This window comes from Rana temporaria, chromosome 1, assembly GCF_905171775.1.
Source record: "Rana temporaria chromosome 1, aRanTem1.1, whole genome shotgun sequence".
NCBI classification, from domain to species: domain Eukaryota; kingdom Metazoa; phylum Chordata; class Amphibia; order Anura; family Ranidae; genus Rana; species Rana temporaria.
Genome location: NC_053489.1, coordinates 65423216 through 65449824, shown reverse-complemented (window position 1 = coordinate 65449824; position 26609 = coordinate 65423216). Strand labels below are relative to the sequence as shown.

At 43.2% G+C, this 26609-nt stretch overlaps 1 protein-coding gene across 1 annotated transcript in view; it reads left to right on the top strand.

The window, feature by feature from the left end:
• The window catches only part of OXCT1 (3-oxoacid CoA-transferase 1), a 205779-nt gene extending 183672 nt beyond the window's left edge, over positions 1-22107 (top strand). The window contains exons 15-17 of the mRNA XM_040338845.1: positions 14978-15058; positions 19596-19697; positions 21908-22107. Of these exons, the coding sequence (XP_040194779.1) occupies positions 14978-15058; positions 19596-19697; positions 21908-21949 (225 nt within the window). The 3' untranslated portion in view covers positions 21950-22107. The remainder of the gene's footprint in view (positions 1-14977; positions 15059-19595; positions 19698-21907) is intronic.
• Positions 22108-26609: the final 4502 nt, after the last annotated feature.

Sequence of the window (26609 nt, the reverse complement as noted above, 5' to 3'; positions counted from 1 at the left end):
AACACCAAATGGAGACTTAACGAGGATTTAATACAGGATGAAGAGGTTGTAGAAAGGATAAAACAGGAATTAGAATGGTATTTTAAGACAAATTGCTCCGAACACATGTCGGAATCATTAGTTTGGGAGGCTCACAAGGCCTATATCAGGGGCATACTGATCGCAATAGGATCAGCGAAAAAAAAAGAAACTAAGAAGAAATATGATGAGTTATATAAAACTAACAGGAGAGCATGAAGTGGAGCGCACCGTTATCTTAAAAAGAGAGGAATTAAGAGATCTTATTGAATATGAAAATAGAGCGGCATCTTACAGACGTAAGAAAGAGAAGTATCAATGGGGTGACCTGTCGGGTAAATACCTAGCAAAAGGGTTTCAAAACAAATTTAAGGGTAATTTTATAGAAAGCATTCAAACAGGCAAAGGGAGTAAGGTATATACAACATCAGAGATTGCAAGAGTATTTCAAGAATACTACGGGAAGTTGTATTCGATATCGCAAGGGGACTCCTCCGAAAAACAAAAAGGAGAAGTGTTAATACAAAAAAAAATTTTAAGTAACACTTGTTTAAATAAAATACCAGATGACAAAATTAGTTTTTTAGAAGAACCTATAACGGAAATGGAAATTCGTAATAATTTAAAGGAGTCACCAAAGGGGAAAAGCCCAGGCCCCGATGGGCTAACAACTGCATATTACCAAAAGTTCAGTGACATTCTGATCCCCAGGATGTGCTCCTATATAAACGGTATTGGTTTAAACTGGGATATTCGTCAAGAGGCATTAGAGGCTGCAATTACAATAATCCCTAAGATGGGTAAAGATCCCTCTTTATGTTCTAGTTTTAGACCCATCTCGCTATTAAATGCAGACGTAAAATTGTTCACCAAAATCTTAGCAGGGAGAATGAAAATAATCATGAAAGATTTAGTACATACTGATCAAGTAGGCTTTGTCCCCGGGAGGGAAGGCAGGGACAATAGCATCAGAACACTTCTGTTGACACAGATAATAAAAGATAGTAAATCCCCAGGTCTACTCCTGTCTATAGACGCCGAAAAGGCTTTCGACAGGGTAGACTGGGGATTTCTATTGAACACATTGGAGTTTATCGGGATCGGTCCAAAAATGATGGGGTGGATAAGCGCTCTGTATAAACACCCAACGGCAAGAGTTAAGGTGAATGGGACATTGTCAGGGACATTTGAGATGTTCAATGGGACTAGACAGGGGTGCCCCCTGTCCCCCCTTTTATTTATTTTATCTTTGGAACCATTGCTGGCCGGGATTAGAAATAACCCCGACATCAGGGGGATTCAAACAAATGATGGGGAACATAAACTCGCAGCGTTCGCCGACGATATCTTATTATTTATAATGAATCCAACTATAACCCTCCCGAATCTATTAAAAACCCTTAAATTGTATGGAGATGTATCTAATTTTAAAATCAATCCCCTAAAATCAGAAATCCTCAATATTAGCGTGAATGCACAGGACGTACGGAGATATAAGCAAGAGTTTCCATTTATTTGGAAAGATACCGAGATAAAATATTTGGGAGTTAAAGCGGTCCTCCACCCTAAAGTGGAGTCCCGCTGATCGGAACCCTCCCCCCCTCCGGTGTCACTTTTGACACCTTTCAGGGGGGAGGGGGGTGCAGACACCTGTCTAAAGACAGGTATTTGCACCCACTTCCGGCCACACGATACGGGCGAAAGACGGGCATTCCGTCACATCCCGTCTGTCGCCCGTTGTGTGCTGGGAACACTCGGCTCCCAGCACACAGCGTGTGAGCCAATCGGCGGGCGCAGCGCGACTCGCGCATGCGCCGTAGGGAACCGGGCAGTGAAGCCGCAGCGCTTCACTTCCTGGTTCCCTCAGCGTGGATGGCGGGGGGAGCAGCAGAGTGACGAGCGATCGCTCGTGCTCTGCTGCGATCGGCGCTGGACTCCAGGACAGGTAAGTGTCCTATTATTAAAAGTCAGCAGCTGCAGTATTTGTAGCTGCTGACTTTTAATATTTTGTTCCCATGGCACATCCGCTTTAATATTACATCATCCCCTGACCTAATCTACCTACAGAATTATATACCATTATTAAATGATATTAAAAAAGATTTAAAGAGAATTGCATCGAGACAAAGATCCCTACTGGGGAGAATAAATTGTTTTAAAATGTTTACTCTCCCTAAGATATTATATGTAATTCAAATGTTACCAATCGCACTACCGGGTGCTTACTTTAAAATACTAAAACAGTTATTAAATAGGTTTATATGGCGGAACAAAAAAATGCGCATAAGTATGGAGGTGTTAATTAGAGATAAGGAACATGGTGGTTTGGGGGTACCTGATATGTACACATATTATATGGCCATTCACATGGCACGGGTGGTTGATTGGGTCAGAGATAACAAAGAGAAAAGGTGGGTGAGATTAGAAAGTTGTTCAAATAAGTCACTGTTAGGAAAAGAGATTTGGATACCGCCACATTTTAGACAAATAAATCCGCACATGCACAAAATCACACTGGCATCCATGTCTATATGGGATAGGGCACATAAAAAACATAGATGGGGCTATAACTCCCCACTAATCCCTTTTATTTGACACAAATTTTTTTGTACCAGGGAAAATGGACCTGTTTGGTAACTGGATTAAAAAACCAGATGCACAATTAAAAGACATATTAAAAGACGGCAAAATTCTTACCTACCAGGAACTAAGTAAAAAAAAAGAATTGTTTGAGTTGAACAGGTGGCGATACTTGCAGCTGACGCATTTTGTAGATTCCTTCCCCTCCCCCCTGAGGTCAGATAGATACTTGCTCCCTTTGGAGCGTTTGTGTTTAGCACCAAATGGAAGGGGCGCGATCTCCTCAATCTATAAAATATTGATGGGATTGAAAGATCCCGGTTTCCCTCCTTATATTAATAAATGGGAAGAGGAATTGGGAACGGGTAAAACCGAGACAGAGGTCAGGAAAATATTAAAAAAGACGCATACGACTTCATTTAATTGTGCATTGATCGAAATGAACTTTAAGTGTTTAGCACGATGGTATATAACCCCGGCCATAGCACACCGTTATCAAGACGACACCTCCAAATATTGTTGGAGGGGCTGTCTTGAAGTGGGCACTATGTCACATATATGGTGGACCTGCCCAAAAATTAAAACATACTGGAATAACGTATTATTAGTAATTGAGGAGATAACCGGAATTAAAATACCTCCTGATCCATGGGTCTGTTTGTTTCATGGGACAGAAATGTCAACTAAACCGTACATGAGAACCTTACTTCCCCACGTACTAGATGCAGCAAAGAGTCTGATCCCTAAACAATGGAAGGACCCTATGAGCCCGACAGAGAAGAGCTGGTTTTGCAGAATTAATGATATATATTATGCCGAACAGCTCAGGTACATGGGAGAGGAAGGAGAAGGCGGATTTAAACGAAAATGGCAGGATTGGGCTAATTTTAAACTTGCACCAAGGTATATAGATAGGATGATATAGTGTAGGAAGGTTAACGGGCAAAGAGTGATTCAATAGGAGACAGAATTCCGGAGATAGGGGAGGGTGGGAGGGTGGGGATAAGGGTTGGGGGTGGTTTGAGGGTGGGATGAGGGTTTGTTCGGCTAGGGGAAACTAATGTATCTATTTATGTATTTAAGTATTTTTTCCTTTCTCTTCTTTTGTATATTTATTGACATATATTTAACCACTTCCCGACGGCCGTACGACTATATACGGCCGCCGGGTGGCTCTACTTCTCTGGGAGGCCGTGTTTTTACGGCCGCCCCTTTTCGCGTTCCCCGCGCGCGCTCCCGAGCGCGCAGCGGGGAACTGCTGTGCTGGCCGTGTCCCTTGGACACAGCCAGTCACAGATCGCCGTGAACGGCCAATCGGAGCGGCCGTTTCCTAGGCGATCTGTGCGGCCAATGAGAGATGATCTCATATGTTTACATATGAGATCATCTCTCATTCCCGGCTCTCGCAGACAGCGGTGCTGTCAGGGGAGAGAGGAGACGGATCTGTGTCTCTTGTACATAGAGACACGGATCGGTCACCCCCCCAGTCACCCCCCCTCCCCCACAGTTAGAACACTAATTAGGATACACATTTAACCCCTTCCTCACCCCCTAGTGTTAACCCCTTCCCTGCCAGTCACATTTATACAGTAATTAGTGCATATTTATAGCACTGATTGCAGTATAAATGTGAATGGCGCCAAAAATGTGTCAAAAGTGTCCGATGTGTCCGCCATAACGTCGCAGTCCCAATAAAAATCGCAGATCGCCGCCATTTCTAGTAAAAAAAAAATTTTATACAGTAATTAGTGCATATTTATAGCACTGATTGCAGTATAAATGTGAATGGCGCCAAAAATGTGTCAAAAGTGTCCGATGTGTCCGCCATAACGTCGCAGTCCCAATAAAAATCGCAGATCGCCGCCATTTCTAGTAAAAAAAAAAAAAAATAATAATAATAATTCTGTCCCTTATTTTGTAGGCGCTATAACTTTTGCGCAAACCAGTCGCTTATTGCGATTTTTTTTTTTTTTTTTTTTTACTAAAAATATGTAGAATACGTATCGGCCTAGACTGAGGATAAAAAAAAAAAGTAAAAAAAAAAAATCGAGCTATTTATTATAGCAACAAGTAAAAATATTTTTTTTTTTTTCAAAATTGTCGCTCTATTTTTGTTTATAGCGCAAAAAATAAAAACCGCAGAGGTGATCAAATACCACCAAAAGAAAGCTCTATTTGTGGGGAAAAAAGGACGTTAATTTTGTTTTCGAGCCACGTCGCACGACCGCGCAATTGTCAGTTAAAGCGACGCAGTGCCGAATCGCAAAAAGTCCTCTGGTCAGGAAGGGGTTTAAAGCGGTCCTCCACCCTAAAGTGGAGTCCCGCTGATCGGAACCCTCCCCCCCTCCGGTGTCACTTTTGACACCTTTCAGGGGGGAGGGGGGTGCAAACACCTGTCTAAAGACAGGTATTTGCACCCACTTCCGGCCACACGATACGGGCGAAAGACGGGCATTCCGTCACATCCCGTCTGTCGCCCGTTGTGTGCTGGGAACACTCGGCTCCCAGCACACAGCGTGTGAGCCAATCGGCGGGCGCAGCGCGACTCGCGCATGCGCCGTAGGGAACCGGGCAGTGAAGCCGCAGCGCTTCACTTCCTGGTTCCCTCAGCGTGGATGGCGGGGGGAGCAGCAGAGTGACGAGCGATCGCTCGTGCTCTGCTGCGATCGGCGCTGGACTCCAGGACAGGTAAGTGTCCTATTATTAAAAGTCAGCAGCTGCAGTATTTGTAGCTGCTGACTTTTAATATTTTGTTCCCATGGCACATCCGCTTTAAGTGCCCAGTAAGGAAGTGGTTAAAAAGCACTTTTGCAATAAAAAAAAAAAAAAAAAAAAAAATTTTCCAACCATGATGCGAACTAAGGAGACTGCGAATTGAACGCAAATTGATTAAGTATCCTGATAGTTCTCTGAGGCGGAAGTAAAAAAAAAAAAAAAAAAGAGAGAGAGTCGGCCGGTCACAGGAGCACCAAGCAGCAGCGAATAGTAGAAAGAGGTCAGCGTGGAAGCTTTGGAAGAAAAATGGTTTCTATGCACAGTTGCATCAGATTTTGCATGCCACTGCGTCTATGGCCCCCTGATGATATCTTTTGATGACTAAACATGTAGGGAAGAGCATTTGATGTTGACATCCGTTCTTTACAAGCTACTTATCCTTGCAGTGTGGCACAGCCTCACATTGGTCAGAGCTGGACCAATTTAACTTGGTAAAAAAGCCTTGCCTTGAATTCTACTTGAAGACTAGCCTACGGAATAACACATTTGCATTCTGGCGCAAATTAGTGTGTGTGTGGTGTTTTTTTTTTTTTTTTTTTTTTTTTTTTTTTTTCACCCATATTGCTGCAATTTTTAAGCATATGTTGATTTTTCTTCCAGCCACAGCGGGTGGACCCACTAATCGTCTCAAAGTGGCAAGTGGTAAATAACCACCAAAAAATATGAACCCAGGTCTAAACGCACAAATAAGGAGGCTTTGGTATTTAATGATCAGCGCTTAAATAGCTGAACGAAGATGGATGTGTTATTTAGGTGCAGCCGCTCCTGTTGCCACGGAAACGGTTCATTTCAGAATGCCTGTCTTGTTTCCCGGCTTCTCCATAATCTTGTTTAAGGCAATATGTGACAAAAGAGCAGAGACTTGTATAATTGTACTCCTTTTTGCTTTATTTTAGCGTGTTCCATATTTAACATTCCATACTAAAGTGCTAGAGGGTTTTTTTTTCCTTTAGACTGTTCATATTTTGCTTGCTAAGCAACCCATTCAAATGCATTGTTCTCATTTTAAACCTTTCCTGTATTGTGTTCTTGAATTATTCTTTTTTTTTTTTTTTTTTCACTAGCCACATAATGAACTTGGTGGCAAAACCTTTTTTACTGTTTTTGATCAGTTTTTAAAGGCTTTATTGTGTGGGAAAATATGTATATCCAACACTGCCTTCTTTTTCTTGTATTTGAGCAAAACATTTTTTTTTTTTTAAGGTAGCATTTAGAGATCTTGTCATCTTGCCCTTACAGGGAAAAGTGACCCTCAGACGGTGGCACCAGCAAAATACCTGGTGTCACCTGATGTCCGAGCCCACATGGAGCTGTGATGTTGCCCCATCCTTCACATGAGGCTCTGTTGTGAGTAGAACAACAAAGCTTTAAAGGGGTTGTAAAGCTTTGTGTTTCTTCACCTTAATGCATCCTACAAAAAACACCTTGCACCTTCCGCCCCCCCCCCCCCACGCCTCGTTTACCCTCCCAGAGCCCCGAATCTCCATGGGCGTGATCCCACATTGCCTTCCCCCAGCTCTTTATTGAATGATGGCAGCGCAGACATTGGCTCCCTGCTGCTGTCAATGAAATCAATGACGCGGTGTGCCAGGGGGCGGGGCCGCCGACTGTATCACACAGGTGCACGCCCGCAAGCTAACCCCCTTGGGAGAGCGCTTCCCAGAGGGGGGTTAGCTCTTGGTGGGGGGGAGCCGAGACAGCTGCCGAGGGACCCCAGAAGACGAGGATCAGGGCCACTCTGTGCAAAACGAACTGCACAGTGGAGGTACGTATGGTATGAATGTTATTTAAAAAAAAAAAAAATTAAACCTTTACAACCCCTTTTAACATTGTAGATAATGAGGAAATCTAAAGTGGAATTGGAACTGTTGAGGTCCCCTGGGGGCTCGTGCCTTAATATGCAAGTTTGCAAGGTATATTTGCACATTATGGCAGAGATCACTTGAGAAGTCTGCTTTTCCACCATGTGTTTTTTTTTGTTTTTTTTTCACAATCCTCCATTGCTCTATTGCCAACACTTATTTATTACAGGTATTTTATATAGCACAGTCAATTTATGCAGTGCTTTACATAGTGTACATTTGCATCAGTCCTTGCCCTCAAGGAGCTTACAATCTAAGGTCCCTAACTTACTTCCATACATACACATACTAGGGCCAATTTAGGCAGGAGCCAATTAATCTACCAGCATGTCTTTGAAGTGTGGAAGGAAACTGGAGTACCCAGAGGAAACTCGCACAGGGAGAACATGCAAACCCATGGCTACCCTAGTGCTGCTAGGCATTAAGTGCCAACCACTTGGCCATTGTACTGCCTACTTCCGTCCTCTTGTCTTCTTGGTCCAGAGTCTTTAGCAGTCTTGATTAGCTGATGATCAGATGATGTAACTCGCGCACGGGAGTTATTTTTATCCTGGCACCCAACACTTTTGTATGGCCATTAGTGGTAGATTCCGCTTAACACACCATACTGGAATCGACAGCGAGACTGGTCTTTGTGTACAATATGGGTGAAATATGTAACCAGCACATTGCCCAGCTTGTTTCAAAGTGTATGATCACATAGAAAAGCAGTGTTTCAGGACCCTTCCGCAGGCATTTGCCTGAGCATGGATTCCTGCGTAGTCCTGAAATGTTTTTTTTTTTTTTTTTTTTATGTGAACCTACAAAGCATAAAGAGTCTTCAACTTTGAAACAAGCTTCTTTGTGTGCCGTAGGCTTATTTCACACATGTATGGCCATTAGTGTAAAACTTGTTTAAAAAAAAAAAAAGAAGAGGGGAACAGATGTGGGATAGGAAATTAAAGATTAATTCCTCGATTTAATCATGAATTTTTTTTTTGATCGATCAAAATTCTTTTTATCAGTACTAGTGGTGCAACGGATCGTAAATGATCCGAGCGGGTCACCATATGCAGACCGGCAAACCACGTGATCCGCGGAGCTCTGCTGCTGCCACGGCTTTGGGCTAGCTCCCAGAGCGGCGGCCATCTTGGCCCACCCGGCAGCAGCCTAGGTGAGCCTAGAGCGGCGCGCTGACGTTGTCACCCGGCCTCAAATGTTCGCGTTCGGCTGGCTTCTTTGATAAGACTAAGCAAGCACTAATCTTCCTGTACAGTGGGGAAGATGTTGACCATATTACATTGGGGAGATGTCTGTGAATATTACAGTGGGGACTATATATGGTGGTGATCCAAAAAATGTAGGTGCATTATAATTCAAATTAGTCGATTTAATCTATTAAAAAATAAATTGCTTAATCGAACACGAAAATTTTAATCCGTAACAGCCCTAATTGTTTTTTAATCGAATCTTTAGCACCACTTTAAAGCCAACAAATATTGAGCCTTTTTCTGCCATACATTGCTGGCAATTTAACCACTTCAATACAGGGTACTCTCACCTCCTTCCCAGGTCAGTTTTCCGCTTTCAGCCACGTTGCCCTGACAATTACATGGTCATGCAATGCTGTACCCAAACAGGGGTGCACATGAGCGACTTGTTCTGAAGGACATCCTATGCCGTCCAGTCAGAACAATGAGCCACCGCCCGGCCTTCATTCTACTATAGGCTGGGCGGAAAGTCGATTTTAACGTTATTTTCATGCGCACAACATATTTCAATTCCATTCAAGTTTGGCTAATGCTTTTTGCACGTAAATTCTATGTATCCATGTGAACTACTACTGTAGCAAAATTCTCTACTGGGCTGAATGAATTTTTTTGTTTTGGTTGCGCAAATTGGCTTTATGCAGTTTAGCTTACTATAAAATATACATTTTGGGATTTATGAGGTTTTGCTAAACTTATAGATTCAGTACTGTAAAAATGCAAAGGTTTTCTTCTCTCTATCTCTCGAATAACAACCAGTAAAAGTATGTTTTAGGTCAGTTACCAAATTAAAACCCCAGTTGCCAAATGGTTATATGCCTGTGTGTTCGCAAGAAGTTTTTTTTATGTCGTACTGTATTATGTCTTTTTTTACATGATACTTATAAGCATTCAGCTCTGTGTCCCCAGAGATCATGGAATTTAATATCCCTACCACAGTCGCACAAGAATAGTTATGTGCTGTCAGCAATAATTCAGACATGATGTAGGAACATCAGAAGTGACATTAAGAAGTGCTTACCAATCACTCGGCAAACACATCGAACGCGGCATCTGTGATCTGTGTTCATTTGTCAAGATGAAGGAGTTCAGATTAATGGCAGATTATGGCCCCTTGGCCCTGAGACTTATGATGTATCATGCCTCATTAAGATGGAAGGACATGCTTTTCTTATCTTAATTTGTGAGAAATCTCCTCTGGGTTCTGATCCATGTGACGTGTCCTACTTTCTCATGTACAATGCTAAATCCAGGGGAAAAAAAGTTGTTGACAGGCCTTTATTTTATTATCTAACTGAACTTCCTAAAATGTAATTCCTTTTTAATAAAATATTGTACATGAGATAGTCTGCTGCACTCGGGGTTATTTTTTTCCCTAAATAAGGAAGATGAGCATTAAATGGCTACTAGTTTATTGTGAAGCTTCTCTTGTTCCTTGCCAGCTTTGAAGAGATGTTGCTGAGCAAGTACAAAACTCCATGCTAGATTGGTCGTGTTCCAGAAATATATGATCTGTTGCAATGTACCCTCTGCATTAATGAACGGGCTATGAACAGTTAGACCAGTTATCTGTTCTTGGGTTGAGCTCTTGTGGCAAAGTCATTTTGTATAACTGTCAGGGGAGGGTTGTAAAGAAGCCACTTGTGCTATACTAGATTTTAAAAGTAAAGGCTTCCACTAGTAAATTGTCTGTACCACTGGACCAGGGGTATTCAATTAGCGGACCTCCAGCTGTTGCAGAACTACAAGTCCCATTAGGCATAGCATGACTTTGACAGCCACAAGCATGACACCCAGAGACAGAGGCATGATGGGACTTGTAGTTTTGCAACAGCTGGAGGTCCGCTAATTGCATATCCCTGCACTAGACCATATAATGTATCTGTATTCATAAGTGTCTATGAAGGGAAACTGTAATGACACCCAATGTCCTTCAACCCATATCCTGTGAGTGCAGAGCATGAAGACCCCCTGTGGGTACCGCACCCTGCATCCAGGCTAGAATCCTGCTGACTTGACATATGTTTAGAAGTATCGAGAGGATCCTACATATAAGGAGACTTGCAAGAAGACCGGCTAAGTATTTATTTTTTAAAAGGGGGGGGGGGGGGGGTTTAGCAGGCTCCAGGATGAAGCTGTATTGGGAATAAAACTTTTTATATATTATACAGTGCAAATCATTCTCATAGCACTATGGATTATCTAGAGAGCAACACAGTAGTTGACACCTTTTTCAGCCAGTAACTCTTAGCCAAGTCTCTCTAAATGAACTCTTGGATGAAGGCTGGAGACTAAGAAAATTTGCGCTTTTGCTTGTGTATGTATAAATTCAGCTTCAGCTATTGAGCTCTCTAAAAAACAATTCCAACAGTTGGTAAAGAGGCTGTGTAAAACTAGTCTTCTACAGCACTAAAGTCCTCTTCACCTGCCGTCATCTTTACCACATTGCCTGCTGCTCATCTTCACACTGTGAGACCTTTGATGTAACTCCTGGGCATGTCCACTGGGGGTTCATTGTCCCAGGCACACAGTTCTAGACATGGATGCCGGGAATGCATCAGAGTTTTCATCTTGCATGCGCCATACAGATTACAAAGAATTAAAAATTGCTAGGGTTTAAAGGAAGACATTTAAAGCGGTGGTTCACCCTTAATAACAATCTACCATTAAATCAAGCATAGTAGCGCGAGCTACAGTATGCCTTTATTTATTTTTTTGGCGCCGTACTCACTGTTTAATGCCATAGTGAAGTTTCAGACTCCCCGCGGGGAATGGGCGTTCCTATGGAGAGGAAAGATGATTGACGGCCGGCTATGGCGCGTCACGCTTCTCCGGAAATAGCCGGAGTAGGTCTCAGGGGCTTCACGGCGCTATACGGCGCCTGCGCACAGACTAGGCGCAGGCGCCGTGAAGAGCCAAGTCCTATTTCGGCTATTTCCGGAGAAGCGTGACGCGCCATAGCCGGCCGTCAATCATCTTCCCTCTCCATAGGAACGCCCATTCCCCCGAGTGAAGTCTGAAACTTCACTACGGGATTAAACTGAGTACGGGGCCAAAATATAAAATAAAGGCATACTGTAGCTCGCGCTACTCTGCTTGATTTAATGCTAGGAAACATTTTTTTTTTAGGGTGAACCCCCTCTTTAAGCAGATAAGATCTGTCAACTCTGCCTCCAGAATTTTTTTTTAATTTTGGCAGTTTAGTTCCGTTTTAGGCTCTGAAGTCTTTGAGCGCCTTCTTGGCCAAGCATACATATACTTTTCAATAGAGTGGAGAGATGGAAAAGATGCTGCTGGGGCCACACCTGGTGAAAAATGATTACTGTGACAGGTTTTCCACTCGAGTCTCTTTTTTTTTTTATATTTTTACTGGGACTAGGTTGCATTTTTTGATTTTCAGTCACCCAAAAAGACTAAGATCAACAGCTGTCTTGTCTTGGGTTAGCCATACGGGTGTAGGGTTTTATTCAAACATTCATACAAAAATTCAGCAAAATTGGCCATTTGAGCATGCTATAATTACCATTGTTGGTTTGACAAGTTTGTGTTGGTTTGCCATGCACAGACTGCACGGAAGTGGTGTTTATGCCTGTGATCCTACCTCGTACCATATATACCGTATTTAAAATGAACAAATAACAGACAAGTTTTACCTAGCACATGCGCCTTAAAGGAAATCACTTTCACAGTTAGAATTTTGTTTGTTCAGATAAATGAGAAACCTTTTCCATTCTCTGCTGTCAATTTTTGTCATCACTATGGTCAAAGGTCGTCTAATTGTCCTGATTAACCAGTAGAAAATTAAATGAAAGTTTTAATAAGGTTTTTTTTTTTTTTTTATTATTATTATAACAGCCCTCAAAATTTCCAGTTGCCTACTAGCATTTGGCGAGTGGATTTAAGCTGGGGAGTGATGACAGGGCTGCATGACCAATCTCCCTCCAATCTGTGCCTACACTTAAGAGTCCCGATGAGATTGGCGGCCGAAGAGGAAAGGTGCATGCTCGGGAAAAGTAGTCTGTTGAGCCGCGCACAGTCAGAGCAGTACACAGGTGCTCTCCTTACAATTCTCATTAAGCCATGGGACCTAACAGTATGACCTCTCTGAGCCTGCCCCCCTCCCCCCGACCAATGTAGCTGGAGAGCAGAAAGTAATGAGTGAGGCGGAGGATTGCAAAAATTACCACTCCGGTGCAGCGCTCACTGAAAGTTGCCCTGACATGAGAGCGGCAGCCTTCTAGTTTGTGCAGTTTTCTTCTCCTTGTGCTCTATGTAAGTTTAGCCTGAGCACTGTGAACAGACTGGTCTCAATGTGTGCTGTGTGCTGTCAGTGTGCGCTGTGCTATGGTGTCAATGGCTGTGCAGTTGTGTGGATCTCGGCACTGGATTGTACTCCCTCCAGCTGTGCTGCAGCTCCTCTCCTCTCTGCCAGCCTGAATAAAAGGGGGAAGTGGGGACATTCAAGCGTGGAGCCGCACACACAGGCTCCTGATGATGAGATGAATGGGAGAGATAGAGAGGATGGATGGGAGTTGCAGAGGAGACAGCAAGAGAATGGGGAAGAGACCCAGTTCTAGTGCCCTGTCCCTCCGGTCTGCCCCCAGTGCCCTGTCCCTCTGGTCTGCCCCCAGTGCCCTGTCCCTCTGGTCTGCCCCCAGTGCCCTGTGCCTCTGGTCTGCCCTCAGTGCCCTGTCCCATTTTGTTAAAGTTGTTGGTAATATTTAATTTTGTAACTTGATTCTGCATAAAACATTGTCATTCCATGAGATAATCTACAAGGGCGTGTTTACGGGTGCAATTAGGCGCAGGGCAGTGTATGAATTAGGTGGGGCAACTGGTGGCGAGTAACTCTTGAGGTCTGGCTAGTAGCTCAGGTCTTGAAATTTTGAGCCCTGATTATAATACAGAATTTTTATAGCGTCAACAGTTTGCACATCATTTTACAAAATAAAGGGAGACCGTACAGTTACAATTCAAGATGAGGGTTAGTGAGTCCTGCTCAAAAGAGCTTACAAACTTTTTAATTAAGGTGTCACTAAACTCACACCATTAAACTTTCAATAAATGGTGTATTGCATTATGTTCATACTCACTAAATCACCATGAGCTACATTTTCTGTATTTTGCAAAAATCCTGGTTGATCCTGCTGCTTTCTATCGCCACCTTTCTGTTCATGTCCCCAATTCAGATAGGGATTTTGCAGCTTTGGTGGCAACTCTGATCATGCTTGGTTTTCAGTAAACTATGCTGAGCATTTCTTCCCTATCGCATCTGAGCAGCCCATGTGACTTTAGAGCCGCACGTATGGGCGTATACATAGTAGTAAATGACAGCCCATTCCTTCCCTCCCTCCTCCATAACCGCAAACCACAACGGGGATGGTATATTTAATGGTGGCTTCACCTCCCTCCTACTCTAAGACACAGGCTGGACGGGTATGACACAGCCTGTGACTGACAGAAATCCACCCACACCATGGTATTTCTTTAAAATAAAGATTTATATTTCAAAATATATATTTGTATTCTAATTTTAAAACCGTTAAATGATATTTATTTTTACTCTGCATTCCAAAGGCTGTTTGTTTTTTATTTTGAACATGTGACCAGCAGTAGAGGACTAGAAGCTCCTCCTACTTGGGTTTCCCTGCAGACAGGCTGGGAAAGAGCTGGGTCATGTGACAGCTGGATATTGATTTAGAAAAAAGGTACTTTTTGGAGTGTGTGTGTCATCCATATACAGAAAAAGAAGAGATAATGTCAATGTGTGTTTTTAGTATGGCAGGCTTTAGGCTTCATATACAAAAATATGTTGCATATTTATGTTTGGGGATCGGGAATGGCTCTTCTAGGAAATGTTTGTCCTGCACTGTATTCTCTAGGTGTAAAGCAGCCAAGGTCTGGCTTAACATCAAAAACACAGTACCATAGGCCATACTGTGCTACAATGTTTCTTCCATTGTGACAGATGCAGGGTGCAAATTAGGCCTGGAGATTACCTGCATTAAAAATATTAAACCTCCCCTTTTTTTTGGAGGTAATGGTTAAAACCTATTTTTGGACTTTTTTGCGATGCCCAACGGGAAGGAAGCAAATCTCCAATGTGTGAGAAATGCCTTCTAAGTCACCGGAGACCCGTATCTCCATTGGAAAAAAATGTCCTCTGTTACAGCACTGGTTGCCCATCAAAATTTAGAATTTTTGGATTCGGTGACGTTGGTGTATGTAGCTGTGAATACAATGTAGATTTATGATTTGACATTAATTTTCTTATATGACTGAGAGCTGCTACTTGCTTGATACCAGGCAGGGTTAGGGCAACAGGGGTTTATATGATCTCACGGGAGATAAAGTTCAACATCATCCATACCTACCAGTATGCTGGGTATCATTTTGACTTCCAATAATCGAGAACCCATACAGAATTGCTAAAGATTTTTTGTACTTATGTTTTTTGTTTTTTTGACTAACACGATGACTTCTGCTTTATTACAGGGAGGAGCGCACAAAATTTTGGAACAATGTAACTTGCCTCTTACTGGTAAACAGTGTGTGGATCGTATCATTACAGAGAAGGTAACCCTTTTTTACCATTCCCATTACTTTTGTATAGGAAAATGCATCTTCCTCTTCACGTGACAGTGCTTGGACCTGGCATTGGCTGCTCGCGCCTGAGCTCTGCATACTTGGAAGAGGTCTCATGCTCGCCCTTTTACAAAATCAGATTTTTTTACATCACACAGCTTAGGAATGAAAAATGGCGGAGCACTATGCAGGTACCAGCAGGTGCAAAACTTGCGCTTTAAAAATAAAAAGAATATATATATATATATATATATATATATATATTTTTTTTTATTTCTAGAGAATAGCTATTAAATTTCATTACATAGGTAGGCTTATTAAAGGTTAAGCATCACCCTTACTCATTCCTGCGCCTGTTTCTTACCCTTAAGCAGGCACTCCCACTCGGAGTCAGTCTCCCCACCGTCGGAACACATTCACACAAGGAGAATGATTCCCCCCCCCCATCCACCTTGAATGTGTTTGGGGGGGGGGGGATAGTCTTGCCCACCCACCTAAACTTGCTGGTTGAACACAAAATATGGCCAGACTAAATGTTTTGCGCTATATATATATATATATATATATATATATATATATATAATATATATATAATATATTGTGTGTGTGTGTAAACCCTCCAGACCCTGTTCACACGTATGCCATTAGTGGGCTATTTATCTGTGTCTCTAGCTGGTAGGTGCTGCATGCAGGCAGCCCATTCAAGTCCCGGAATGCAGCAGCTGCACGGACACGGCCGCTGTTCCTAATGAGACAGGCCTGTAGGTGTGTTCAGTTGCCCCAGACATACATGGTATGTTTTCAGGGCTGCTACCTGTCGCATTCAGCTGCTGCGTTCTCCTAGACTTGAATGGGCTGCCTGCAGTGTATGGGCCTCAGTGCCGTTGTAAACGAGGCATTAAAATTAACTTCTTATATTTTACTCCCTTTTGGTCTGGAAAATACGCTGTTCAAAAAATGTTTATCTGTTTCGTAAGTGCAAAAAATACCTGCTGATCCCGGGAGGAATCTTGTGAGCTGACAACCTGTGCTTTCTGCCTCTGAGTGTTATCAGTTGGCATTATTCTCTGCTCTCGTCATGGACTAAAGAACACCCCCCGCCCTGTGTTATGGAAAGGTGCTGTTGAAGGCTAACTGCACACTTTACAATCTGATTGTACAATCGCCTCCTTTTTAGATGGATCAATAATGATGTATTGCAAGTATTGTTAGTTTTGGTAAATCTAGTTGATTGTATGATCAGATTGTAACGTTTGTTACCTTTTGGGTGATGACAACGCTCCTCTTTTTCAGCAAGTCAGTTTTGCCCATCTTTGCACAGGAAGTGTTACTGGCAGGATCGCCAAGTGAAAAATAAAAGGGAGGAAAAGCCTGAAATGTAACCACCACATCTAGAGACTGGTTACCTGAAATTAAATTTACGGTTTTATTTGTGTCCTTGGGTTTAGATAGGCTTTTAGGAGAGCTTCAGAAAAATGTATTGCATCCCCAGGAAAATGTCCTAAGATCTGTGATATATAATCAATCACAGGGATATGGTTGGGTGCCCTTTCCATCTGCTGCCTGTGCAGATAAATCTGGAAATTGCCCTCGGGGTAAGACAGGGCTAATCGAAGACAAGGAGCAGGCAGTAAATTGTGATTCTTATCGGTCTTGGTACAAAGTGAACCTGCCCTGTAATTGAATCACTGCAGTCTACATAAATGTACCTGTCACTTATACTTAGAGTTGGTTTCCACTAGTGGAACCACTAGTCACTCCATCCATACATTAGTTCTTCATGAGCAAGCTAGGGAATTGACAGGCTCCATGCTTTCTGTCCACTCTACAAAGCAGAATATAATACAAACCATATGGCATCTCTGGAAAGTAATTTAACTCAAACTAAGTCGCCAGAGCCAAGATATTCCTGGGTTTCTTTAAAGGATATCTAAACCCCCAAAACAATGTAAAATATTGCAGCTCACTAGTTCTAGTAGCTATTTTTTTTTTTGTGTTTTTTTTTTTTTTTTTTTTGTTTTGTTGTTTTGTTTTGTTTTTTTGTTTTGTTTTTTAAGCCGAAAAAAAACTCTGTGCTGCCACCAAAAAATATCCTCCAAGCTGCATTTAATCTGATTTTTTTTTCACTTTTTTTTTTTTTTTTTTTTTTGTGACTAGTGTGGTGCGCTCAAAATAAAATGTGGACAAATTAGTATAAAAGTATAAAATATTCATATACATAAATGTGCATCAAAAATGTGTATTGTTTATTTTAAGGACTAGGAACCTTTTCCTATACAAATAAGTAGGGTTGCACCGATGTCGAGTATTTCCCTGAGTACTGGGGCAAATGCTCCCAATGCCTGACCTGATACCTTTGCATGAAGAGGCGGCTCCCGGAAGTCAGTAGGCGGAAGGTGAGGAGCGGAAAGCGAGTCCTGGCAGCAGCGGAAGGTAAGCTGCCTGGGGACAGGGGTTTGAGTCGCAGCATCGGTGACCCGATCCGCCACATTTGTTAACTAAATTGACGGCTCCGGTCTCTGTTGGAGATTGAACAGCACGATGCCCATCTTGGTACACCCTGCTCTCGACCACGGTAATCGGCAGTCACAAGGCAGCAGTAGACACCTTGTTACACCCAGCCCATATAGTTCACTAACTATATGGGCTGGGTGTAACAAGATGTCCGCTTCTGACTACTGCTTATTTAAGCAATGTGCAAGGTATACCAAGATGGGTGTCGCAGCACTTGTATACTAAAGAAAGTTTGAACTTTTTGATTCCCTCATCATTGATTTAAACATGCTAGGCTGCCAGCAATTGCCAATGCAATCAGTGCTGCATTTCATTGCCAGTGCTCATCAGTGCCAGCCATCAGTGCTGCAAAGATATCATTAGTCTGTATTGTGCTTTGAAAACTGTCACATGACCTAAAAAAAAAATGGTATTGCGAGTACGTGGAAAATAAGTATTGGTACTTGGTCTTAAAGTGGTATCTGTGCAACCCTACAAATAAGTTTGCCTTAATAAAAAAAGAAGCGTTCTTGTAACTTCCTGTGCTCAAAACTGAAATCTCAAACAAGATTACCAGTTTTCTTTAAATGCCTTCCTTGAACTACAAAATTGCTCCTCCCTATGTAACAGAGGAGTGGAGGAGACGTTAGTAGACCTAATCAGGAGACCTGTCTAGAGTGACAACACTGCTCCTCCATAGATGCAGTAAAGTGAGTGAACATTGACACCACCGCGCCCCCCCCCCCCAACCCTCCCTTATTGTTGGTGACTGAATCACTAGGTGAAAATAAAGGGGGGGGGCATGAAAAAGTAAACTAATGCAGCAACCACATCTAAGGACTGATAGGCAGCTGCAATATATTTGGTTTCTGGGTTTAGATGCACTTTAAGAGCTGGCTTGGTTGGTGCCTGTGTCATGCAGATACTGGACTTGCACAATACAGTGAGGGGGGAGAAAGTATTTTTCATCACCTGCTGGTTTTGTACGTTTGCCCACTGACAAAGAAATGATCAGTCTATAATTGAAATGGTAGGTTTATTTTAACAGTGAAAGACAGAATAGCACATATCAAAGTTTTATAAGTTGATTTGCATTTTAGTGCGTGAAATAAGTATTTGATCCCCCTCAATCAGAAAGATTCTGGCTCCCAGGTGTCTTCTATACAGGTAACAAGCTGAGAGATGGATTTGGTATCAGAGCAAGGCATGGGGGCGCTCATGGCGGTGACGTCACTGGGTGTGCGACGCGTTTCTGAGCATGTGTCCTGTGGGTAGAATGTCAGTCCGACTCCTTTTTTCAAGTCTGAAATCCCAGAAAAATTAGTTTACTGTTTTTTTTTATTTTATTTTTTGTTATCTTTAACTTCAGGTTATGAATGCATCTGCATACTAAAAGTGCGCTACGCTTGTTTTCATAGTATTTTTATTTCTTTTTTCAGCCATTTTGTACACAAATCTACTTTTTCTAATGCAATTTTATGATGCCAACACCACTGTAAGCTGCATTGGCTGCAATTAATTTAATAAACACAATAAAAAAAATGCTAAATTAAGGAATTTCGCTCTTCCTGCTGCATTCTGTAGATTGTTCACCTTCATGTCGCCAGCATCCAAGCTGCATCAAATATTAAAATTCTGAATTGGATCAACTAAGCGGGTTATGCTTCAGTTCTGTATGCATTGCTCTAAAAGGGGCTTTAGAAAATCTGGCGTTATTGGCAGCCAAATAGGTTTAAAGATATGCCTACGCTTTTTAAATCTACCATATTCACCTTAAACCTGCTCAAGCTGTAATGTGGGAATAATGCTTCAGTGTGTTTGGAGTAAACCAGGCTCTTCTCTGCATGCTAATGTCTTATTTCAGCCTTATCCAGGCTCATATAGATGATTATCTTGTTATTGAGTTGAGTCCTAGCCACAGCATAATATTGCTTGCTGAGGAAAAACAGAAACCTGAAATCCTAGCTGATCTTTTTTTCCCCGACATTTCCAATCTGATAATAACCTGCATTTTATGTATATTTCTCTGTAATAGGCTGTCTTTGATGTGGACAAGAAGAACGGGCTAACTTTGATTGAGATCGGTGAAGGTCTTACTGTAGAAGACATCAAAAAATGCACAGGCAGCGACTTTAAAGTGAGTGCTTGGTATTTAAACCTTTCGCTCTGTTCGGTTTGCTCACTGCCTTCTTATCCAGACTAGCAAATTGATGCATATGGGGAGGATTATAAAATTTGATCATTAAAGGAATAGTTTGGCTAACTTGGAGGTGGCAACCCTAAAAGATCTTTTTTGTACAGTTCAGTGTTTTCAAAGGTAATTTTATGTAAAGATTCAGTTGTCCCTTCCTCCCAATGTGTTGGTCAAGGTAAAGCTAGCCATACACTTTTTTTATAGATTTATTTTTTTCCCCCGAAGATTCTTTCATGCATTCTAAATGGCATTGATGGAGCAATCTCCCTTGTTGGCATTGTATTCTAAACACAAGGGCCCTGGTTTCAGATTTTGTAAGATTCACTGAAATTGTCTTTGGGCACACTGGCTCTCGTACGGCAGTACCCCATAACATGGGGGGGAGGGGGTGTGTACCCCTTTGAAACCTGGAAAGAATCCACAAACATTTCTACAGACCAATAACTGCACCAAACGCATGGTATCCAAGGTCGTTTTTTTTTTTTACTCAAGTCGTTTTTATTTTTGACAATACAAATACGCTATAACAGAAGCACGTCACAAAGAAAAGTTTCACCATAAAATAAACCTAAAACCATACTAAATCGGTCATGGCATTTCGTAGACTAAATAGAAGCATTAATGCAGTGGTTCTCAACCTTTCTAGTGCTGTGACCCCTTGATAACATTTCCCAAGTTGTGGGGACCCCTAAAATTAAAATTATTTTTGTAGCATAGGTTGTCGGCACCCAAGGCAAAAGAAGTAATTTGCGCCCCTAACCCATGGACATTTAGCGCTCCCCGAGTCCCTTCCACTCGTACAGTATTAAACCCCTTGTGGCACATTTTAGGTTTTACCGCTCTCTCTCTTTGTTCTCGTTTCTTTCCCTTTTATTTCTTTCTATCCTAATTTCTTGTTTTTTTTCCCCATCCCCCTCTCTAGCCATCTTTCTCTTCCTTTTTCTTTGTTCCTCCCCCTCTTTTCCTCTCCCTTCAATGTAATCTTTATTTGTATTCCTTCTCCTACTCCTTGGTGGGGGGAATGGAGTGAGCGGTAGTGGTGGCGGGGAGTTGGTATGAGTGGCAATGTTGGGGGGAGTTCTGATCAGCCAACTTAGGTGCTCTTGATCAAGGTCATCTGCTGATCTGAGAACTGTAGTGGGGACTTTTAATGGCAACTATAATTAAAGGTAGTTACTCACTGTGTCTCCAACTTTGTGTTGTCTCGTAGCAGTGACACCAATGCCAAAATCAGGAGATAGGATCCCCTTCAGCCCCCCCCCCCCCACACTTCACATTTCTCACCAGTCAGCTGACCTCTAGTCTCTGCCCCCCAGCCATGCCATAAACTGAATAGGCGGCTGCGAAGAGGCTGAGTGGGCGGCCGCGGGCTCCAGGAACAGCCCAGCTGGGCGGCCACAAAAAGGCTGGGAGAGCGTTGCGGGCTTTAGGAACAGCCCAGGATATGGTGACCCCTGGCAAATCATCATTCGACCCCCAGGTTGAGAACCGCTGCATTAATGGCAAAGACCAATGTTTACCATAAGGTATTTGTGTAAAAGTAGTACCCTTATGGAAACCAGTTTCCAATGAATTTGTATTTTTCCCACTACACACAGAATGTGAAGTTTTGCACTTTAGATGCTTGACCTCTCCATTTATATTCTTGCCATCATTCACCTTAATCCATTCACTGCTCACCCCTATACCAGTTGCCACCGGAAAATGATTTTCCTTATCATACATCACGGGACACAATCGGGCTAATATTCATTATCTACTGTGTTATACTTCATCTCCAGGTGAATGGACACTGGTAGACCAAAGGTCTTTAGACGGGAAGTGATCCCCAATATAACCCCTCCCATATACAAAGTACTTCAGATCCGACCCCCCCCCCCCTTATTTACTTATTGTGGGGTGCTCCATGTATGTAACAATCTGTCAATCTAGCTAAGGCTTGACACGTGTAGCGGTGACCGCAGAGGGGAGTTTGGGCTAGCGGCTGGTGTCTGAATTGGAGTACCTTTTTTTTTTTCCTGTTGTCTTTTGCTGTTTTACTTATGGAGAATCCGTGGTTCTGTAAATTAATTGCGTAGGATACATTCTGTGTTGATGTGAACATGTTTATTTTGTCCATGTCTGATGTACAATTTAATTATTTCACTCCTAAGGTTTCTCCAGACCTTCAGCCTTTACAGCAGATCAGTGAATAAGATTCATGGAGTCTTCCTTATCGGTAACCAACTGAAACAACGTTTTCTGATGGCAAAGCGAAGCGGAAATTTGTAATAAGGACTTTTTTTACCATCACAGATGAATTGTTACAGGGGATGAGGGGGCTGTGTCATTTATTAAAACTTTTGATGAGAAATATGTTTGTGCTTTCTTCAATGCTTGAGATTCTGAGCTTCTTTTGCCAGTCTGCACACACAAATTCTGTGGATGATTTGTATAAAATAACACCACCTCTTCTCTGCAACACCGATCTGATGGAGGTGATGGGCCATTCTCCTGACCTCTTATGATGCATTAGTTACCAAAATCTTTCATGGGAACCATCTTACAACCTATGGACCTCACTAACCGAGTCCTATCAATGTATGGTTTGTATAATATATAAATCCAAATCTGATTGCCGGCACTTACCTAAAGTCTATGCAAATGACTAACTGCACCATGGAAATTTTTTTTTTTTTACTTGCCAAAATAATTCTTGCACGCCTGGCATACTGCATAGTCAGCAGGGTGACACCATCTGCTCTATTGCCCGAAAGGAATAATACATCCTCACATGTAGTGCGCATGTGGATGCACAATATTTTTAACATATGCCACGTCCTAAACGGATTTTGAAAGAAAAGAATGACTTAGGGGCTAGTCATGGACTTTATCGGCATGATGGGTTGGTAAAGATAGGAGTCACTATCGGAGGGTAATTTTATATATAAAAAATATTTATTACAAAAATATATACTTTAAAAGTTTTTCTCCAAAAAGTACACATAATATTTGATTAACACAGCGTTCACAGTGATTGTCACGTACCTGATGGTGATGAGCCCGAATTGCAGAGGTCGGCCTCCCTTACAGCTCCCACTCGTGGCCCCCTGATAGGATAACAGAAGGCACAGGAGTAAGGAGGGGCACGGGTGCCTGGCAGGATCAACAGGAAGAGGCAGTGGGTCAGTCTAGTAGAAGCTTCCTTACAGGAACTGGAATACCGGAACTGGATCAGCTCAGCAGAGAGGATAGGTCCAATAGACTGGATCAGCTTAGCAGACAGGAAAGGTCCAATGGACTGGATCAGCTTAGCAGACCGGATCAGCTCAGCAACTGGACTGGAACTAGGACAAACTGGAATCGTTCAGCTGGACTGGAACTAGGACAAACTGGAATCGTTCAGCTGGACTGGAACTAGGACAAACTGGAATCTTTCAGCAGACTGGAGCTGACTGGATCAGCACAGAAGGTCAGACAAGCCGGGTCAGATATCGGGGCGGACAGCGAGGTACAGAGGTGCAGGCAGAAGGGTAGTCAGAACAGGCCAAGGATCAGGTGCAGGCGGATGGCTGGAATAGTCACAGGTAAGCCGGGGTCTTTCACAGGTAAGTCTCAGATCAGGTTTCAGGTACTCAACGCTGTAGAGCAGACAGCAGGGATGGTGTGTGAGGGGCCGGCTTAAATACCCCGCCTGGCTCCAATAGGCGTGTGCACCCGTGCATGCACACGCATGCGTGATCGTAGCCGCGATCGGGAACCGCAAAATCTAAGTCGCCTGTTTCTGGCAGGATCTTCATGACATTGCCCCCCCCCAAGGGGCAGCCTCCGGATGCCCATTCTGGCAAACTTCTCAGGGTGAGATCTCTTAAAGGATCGTACCAGACTTAGCGTGGATGTTCCTCTCGGGCTCCCACGAATTTTCTTCAGGTCCGTACCCCTTCCATTTTATCAAAAACTGATTCTGGTTCCTTCTCCTTCTGTAGTCCAGGATAGACTCCACTTCGAATTCCTCTTCTCCATCTACAATGACAGGATCAGGGGGGGAAGTACTCCGATTTGGAAAAGGGTTGGGAATAGAAGGTTTTAACAGCGATACGTGAAATACAGGATGGACCCTTAATGAATCTGGGAGTTCTAATTCGTAGGCTACTTCGTTGATTCTCCTCCTAACCGGAAATGGCCCTAAAAATTTGGGACCCAGCTTCTTCGAAGGACATGCCATCCTCAAATTAGTTGTGGATAACCACACCAGGTCACCAGGAGACAATATTAATTCACCTCGTCTCTTCCTGTCAAAGGTTGTTTTGTTGTGTTCCTGAGTCTTGGTCATAGTTTCCTGCAAAAGCTGGTTATTGGTAGAGAAGAAATTAATTTTCTCCTGGACCGCTGGTACTGTACATTCAGGAAGTGAATTGGGCAGAAATGAGGGATGGAAGCCAAAATTGGCGAAAAAGGGGGTTTGTTTGGTAGCGGAGTGGATGGAGTTATTGTAGGCGAATTCGGCCAATGGAAGCAGAGAAATCCAATCATCTTGTGCAAAAGAGGAAAAACAGCGTAGATACTGTTCGAGAGTCTGATTCGTCCTCTCAGTTTGCCCATTGGTCTGGGGATGATAAGCGGAGGAAAAGGACAGTTCAATGTCCAGGGCCTTACAGAGGGACCTCCAGAATCGGGAGGTAAATTGCACCCCCCGATCTGAGACGATGTTAGCTGGTACCCCATGGAGTCTGATGATTTCCTTAATGAATGCCTGCGCTGTTTCAGAAGCTGAGGGAGTGCCTTTCATTGGAATAAAATGTGCCATCTTTGACAGACGATCAACTACCACGAAGATAGTGGTATGATCTTCTGCCGGAGGTAATTCAACGATAAAGTCTATGGATAACATTCTCCATGGTCTATCTGGGACAGACAAGGGCTTTAGAAGACCCCAAGCCTTGGTTCTATGGGTCTTGTTTCTGATACAAGTAGTGCAGGATTCAACATACTTCTTACAATCTACCCGTAACTGAGGCCACCAAAAGGTACGCTGTACCAAATCGGTGGTTTTGGTTACGCCAAAATGCCCGGCTAATGCATGGTCATGGCAAAGTTCCAAGACAGATACTCGTAGGCTTTCGGGAGTGTAGATCTTGTCTTCGTGCCAAAATACCCCATCCTTGAACTGCAGTCCTGGTTCAGAAGGAGGTGTCTGCCCTGTGGAAGCTTGCTTAATTCGGGAAAGCAGATTTTCCTGAAGAAGAAGAAAGTTGCCAGGGGCAAGGATGGTATCCGGGGTAGCAATTTCTTTTGACTTGTGAAACATCCGGGACAGGGCATCAGGTTTAGTATTTTTGGAACCTGGCCGATACGTGACATGGAAGGAAAATCTGGAGAAAAAGAGCGCCCATCTGGCTTGGCGTGGCCTCAACCGCTTTGCAGACCTCAGATATTCCAGGTTCTTGTGGTCGGTAAATATTAAGATTGGATGGGCAGCTCCTTCCAGCAGGTAGCGCCACTCTTCCAGTGCAGATTTTATTGCCAATAATTCCCGATCCCCTACATCATAGTTCTTCTCTGCTGTTGAGAGTTTACGTGAGAAAAAGGCTACTGGATGAAGTTGGGCCTTGGTTCCTTGTCTTTGGGAAAGTATTGCTCCTACGGCAATTTCAGACGCGTCTACCTCAAGAACAAATGGTAGAGAGGAATCTGGGTGTCCCAAAACAGGAGCAGAGGTAAAGAGTTCCTTAAGGGCCTCAAAGGCTCCTTGGGCCTCAGGGGACCAATGGAAGCGGGTTCCCTGTTTGGTCAATTGGGTGATTGGTGCAATGATGGCCGAGAAGCCTTTGATAAACTTGCGGTAGAAGTTGGCGAAACCAACGAAACGTTGGATTCCCTTTTTGTCTGCTGGGACTGGCCAGTCCAGGATTGCAGAAATCTTCTGGGGGTCCATCTTGATGCCTTCACTGGAGATGATTAACCCCAGAAATGGTATACTTTCCTGTTCAAATTCGCACTTTTCAGCTTTTGCGTATAAACCATGTTGACGAAGACGGCCCAGTACGCTTCTGACATGCCTGCGGTGGAATTCAAGGGAAGAAGAAAAGATTAGAATATCGTCCAGGTAGACGATAACAAATAAGTCCAAAAAGTCTCGGAGGACATCGTTGATAAAATACTGAAAAGTAGCAGGTGCGTTGCACAATCCGAAGGGCATCACCAAGTACTCAAAGTGCCCGAATCGAGAATGGAAGGCCGTCTTCCACTCGTCCCCATCCCTGATGCGGACTAGATTATAGGCGCCACGGAGGTCAAGTTTGGTGAAAACCGTGGCGGCCCCCAGTCTCTGGAATAACTCTGGCACCAGGGGAAGAGGATAACGGTTCTTCACAGTGATTTTGTTTGTTTAATTCCCTGTAGTCGACACAAGGTCGAAGGGTATGGTCCTTTTTCTCGACAAAGAAGATGCCTGCGCCTGCTGGAGATGTGGACGGGCGAATAAACCCCTTCTTTAGGTTTTCATCTATGTATTCCTTCAATGCCCCTTGTTCTACCTCTGTCAAGGGGAAAATCCTACCAAAAGGGATTTCGGCCCCAGGAAGCAGCTCAATAGGACAGTCGTAGGCTCGATGGGGTGGTAGAGCCTCTGCCCTTTGTTTACTGAATACGTCCAGAAAATCATGGTAGGCTTCGGGAATAGACTGGCGTATTTCGGCTTCAGATTCCAGGCATAGTAAGGTAGATGGCCCATGAGGATCTTGGGGCCCACAGAATTGCTGGCAGTACGGTGAAGAAAAGGTAACCTCCCCTGTGGCCCAGTTGATGGCAGGGTTGTGGACTTGTAGCCAGGGCATGCCAAGGATTACAGGAAATATTGGGGAGGAGATTATGTCC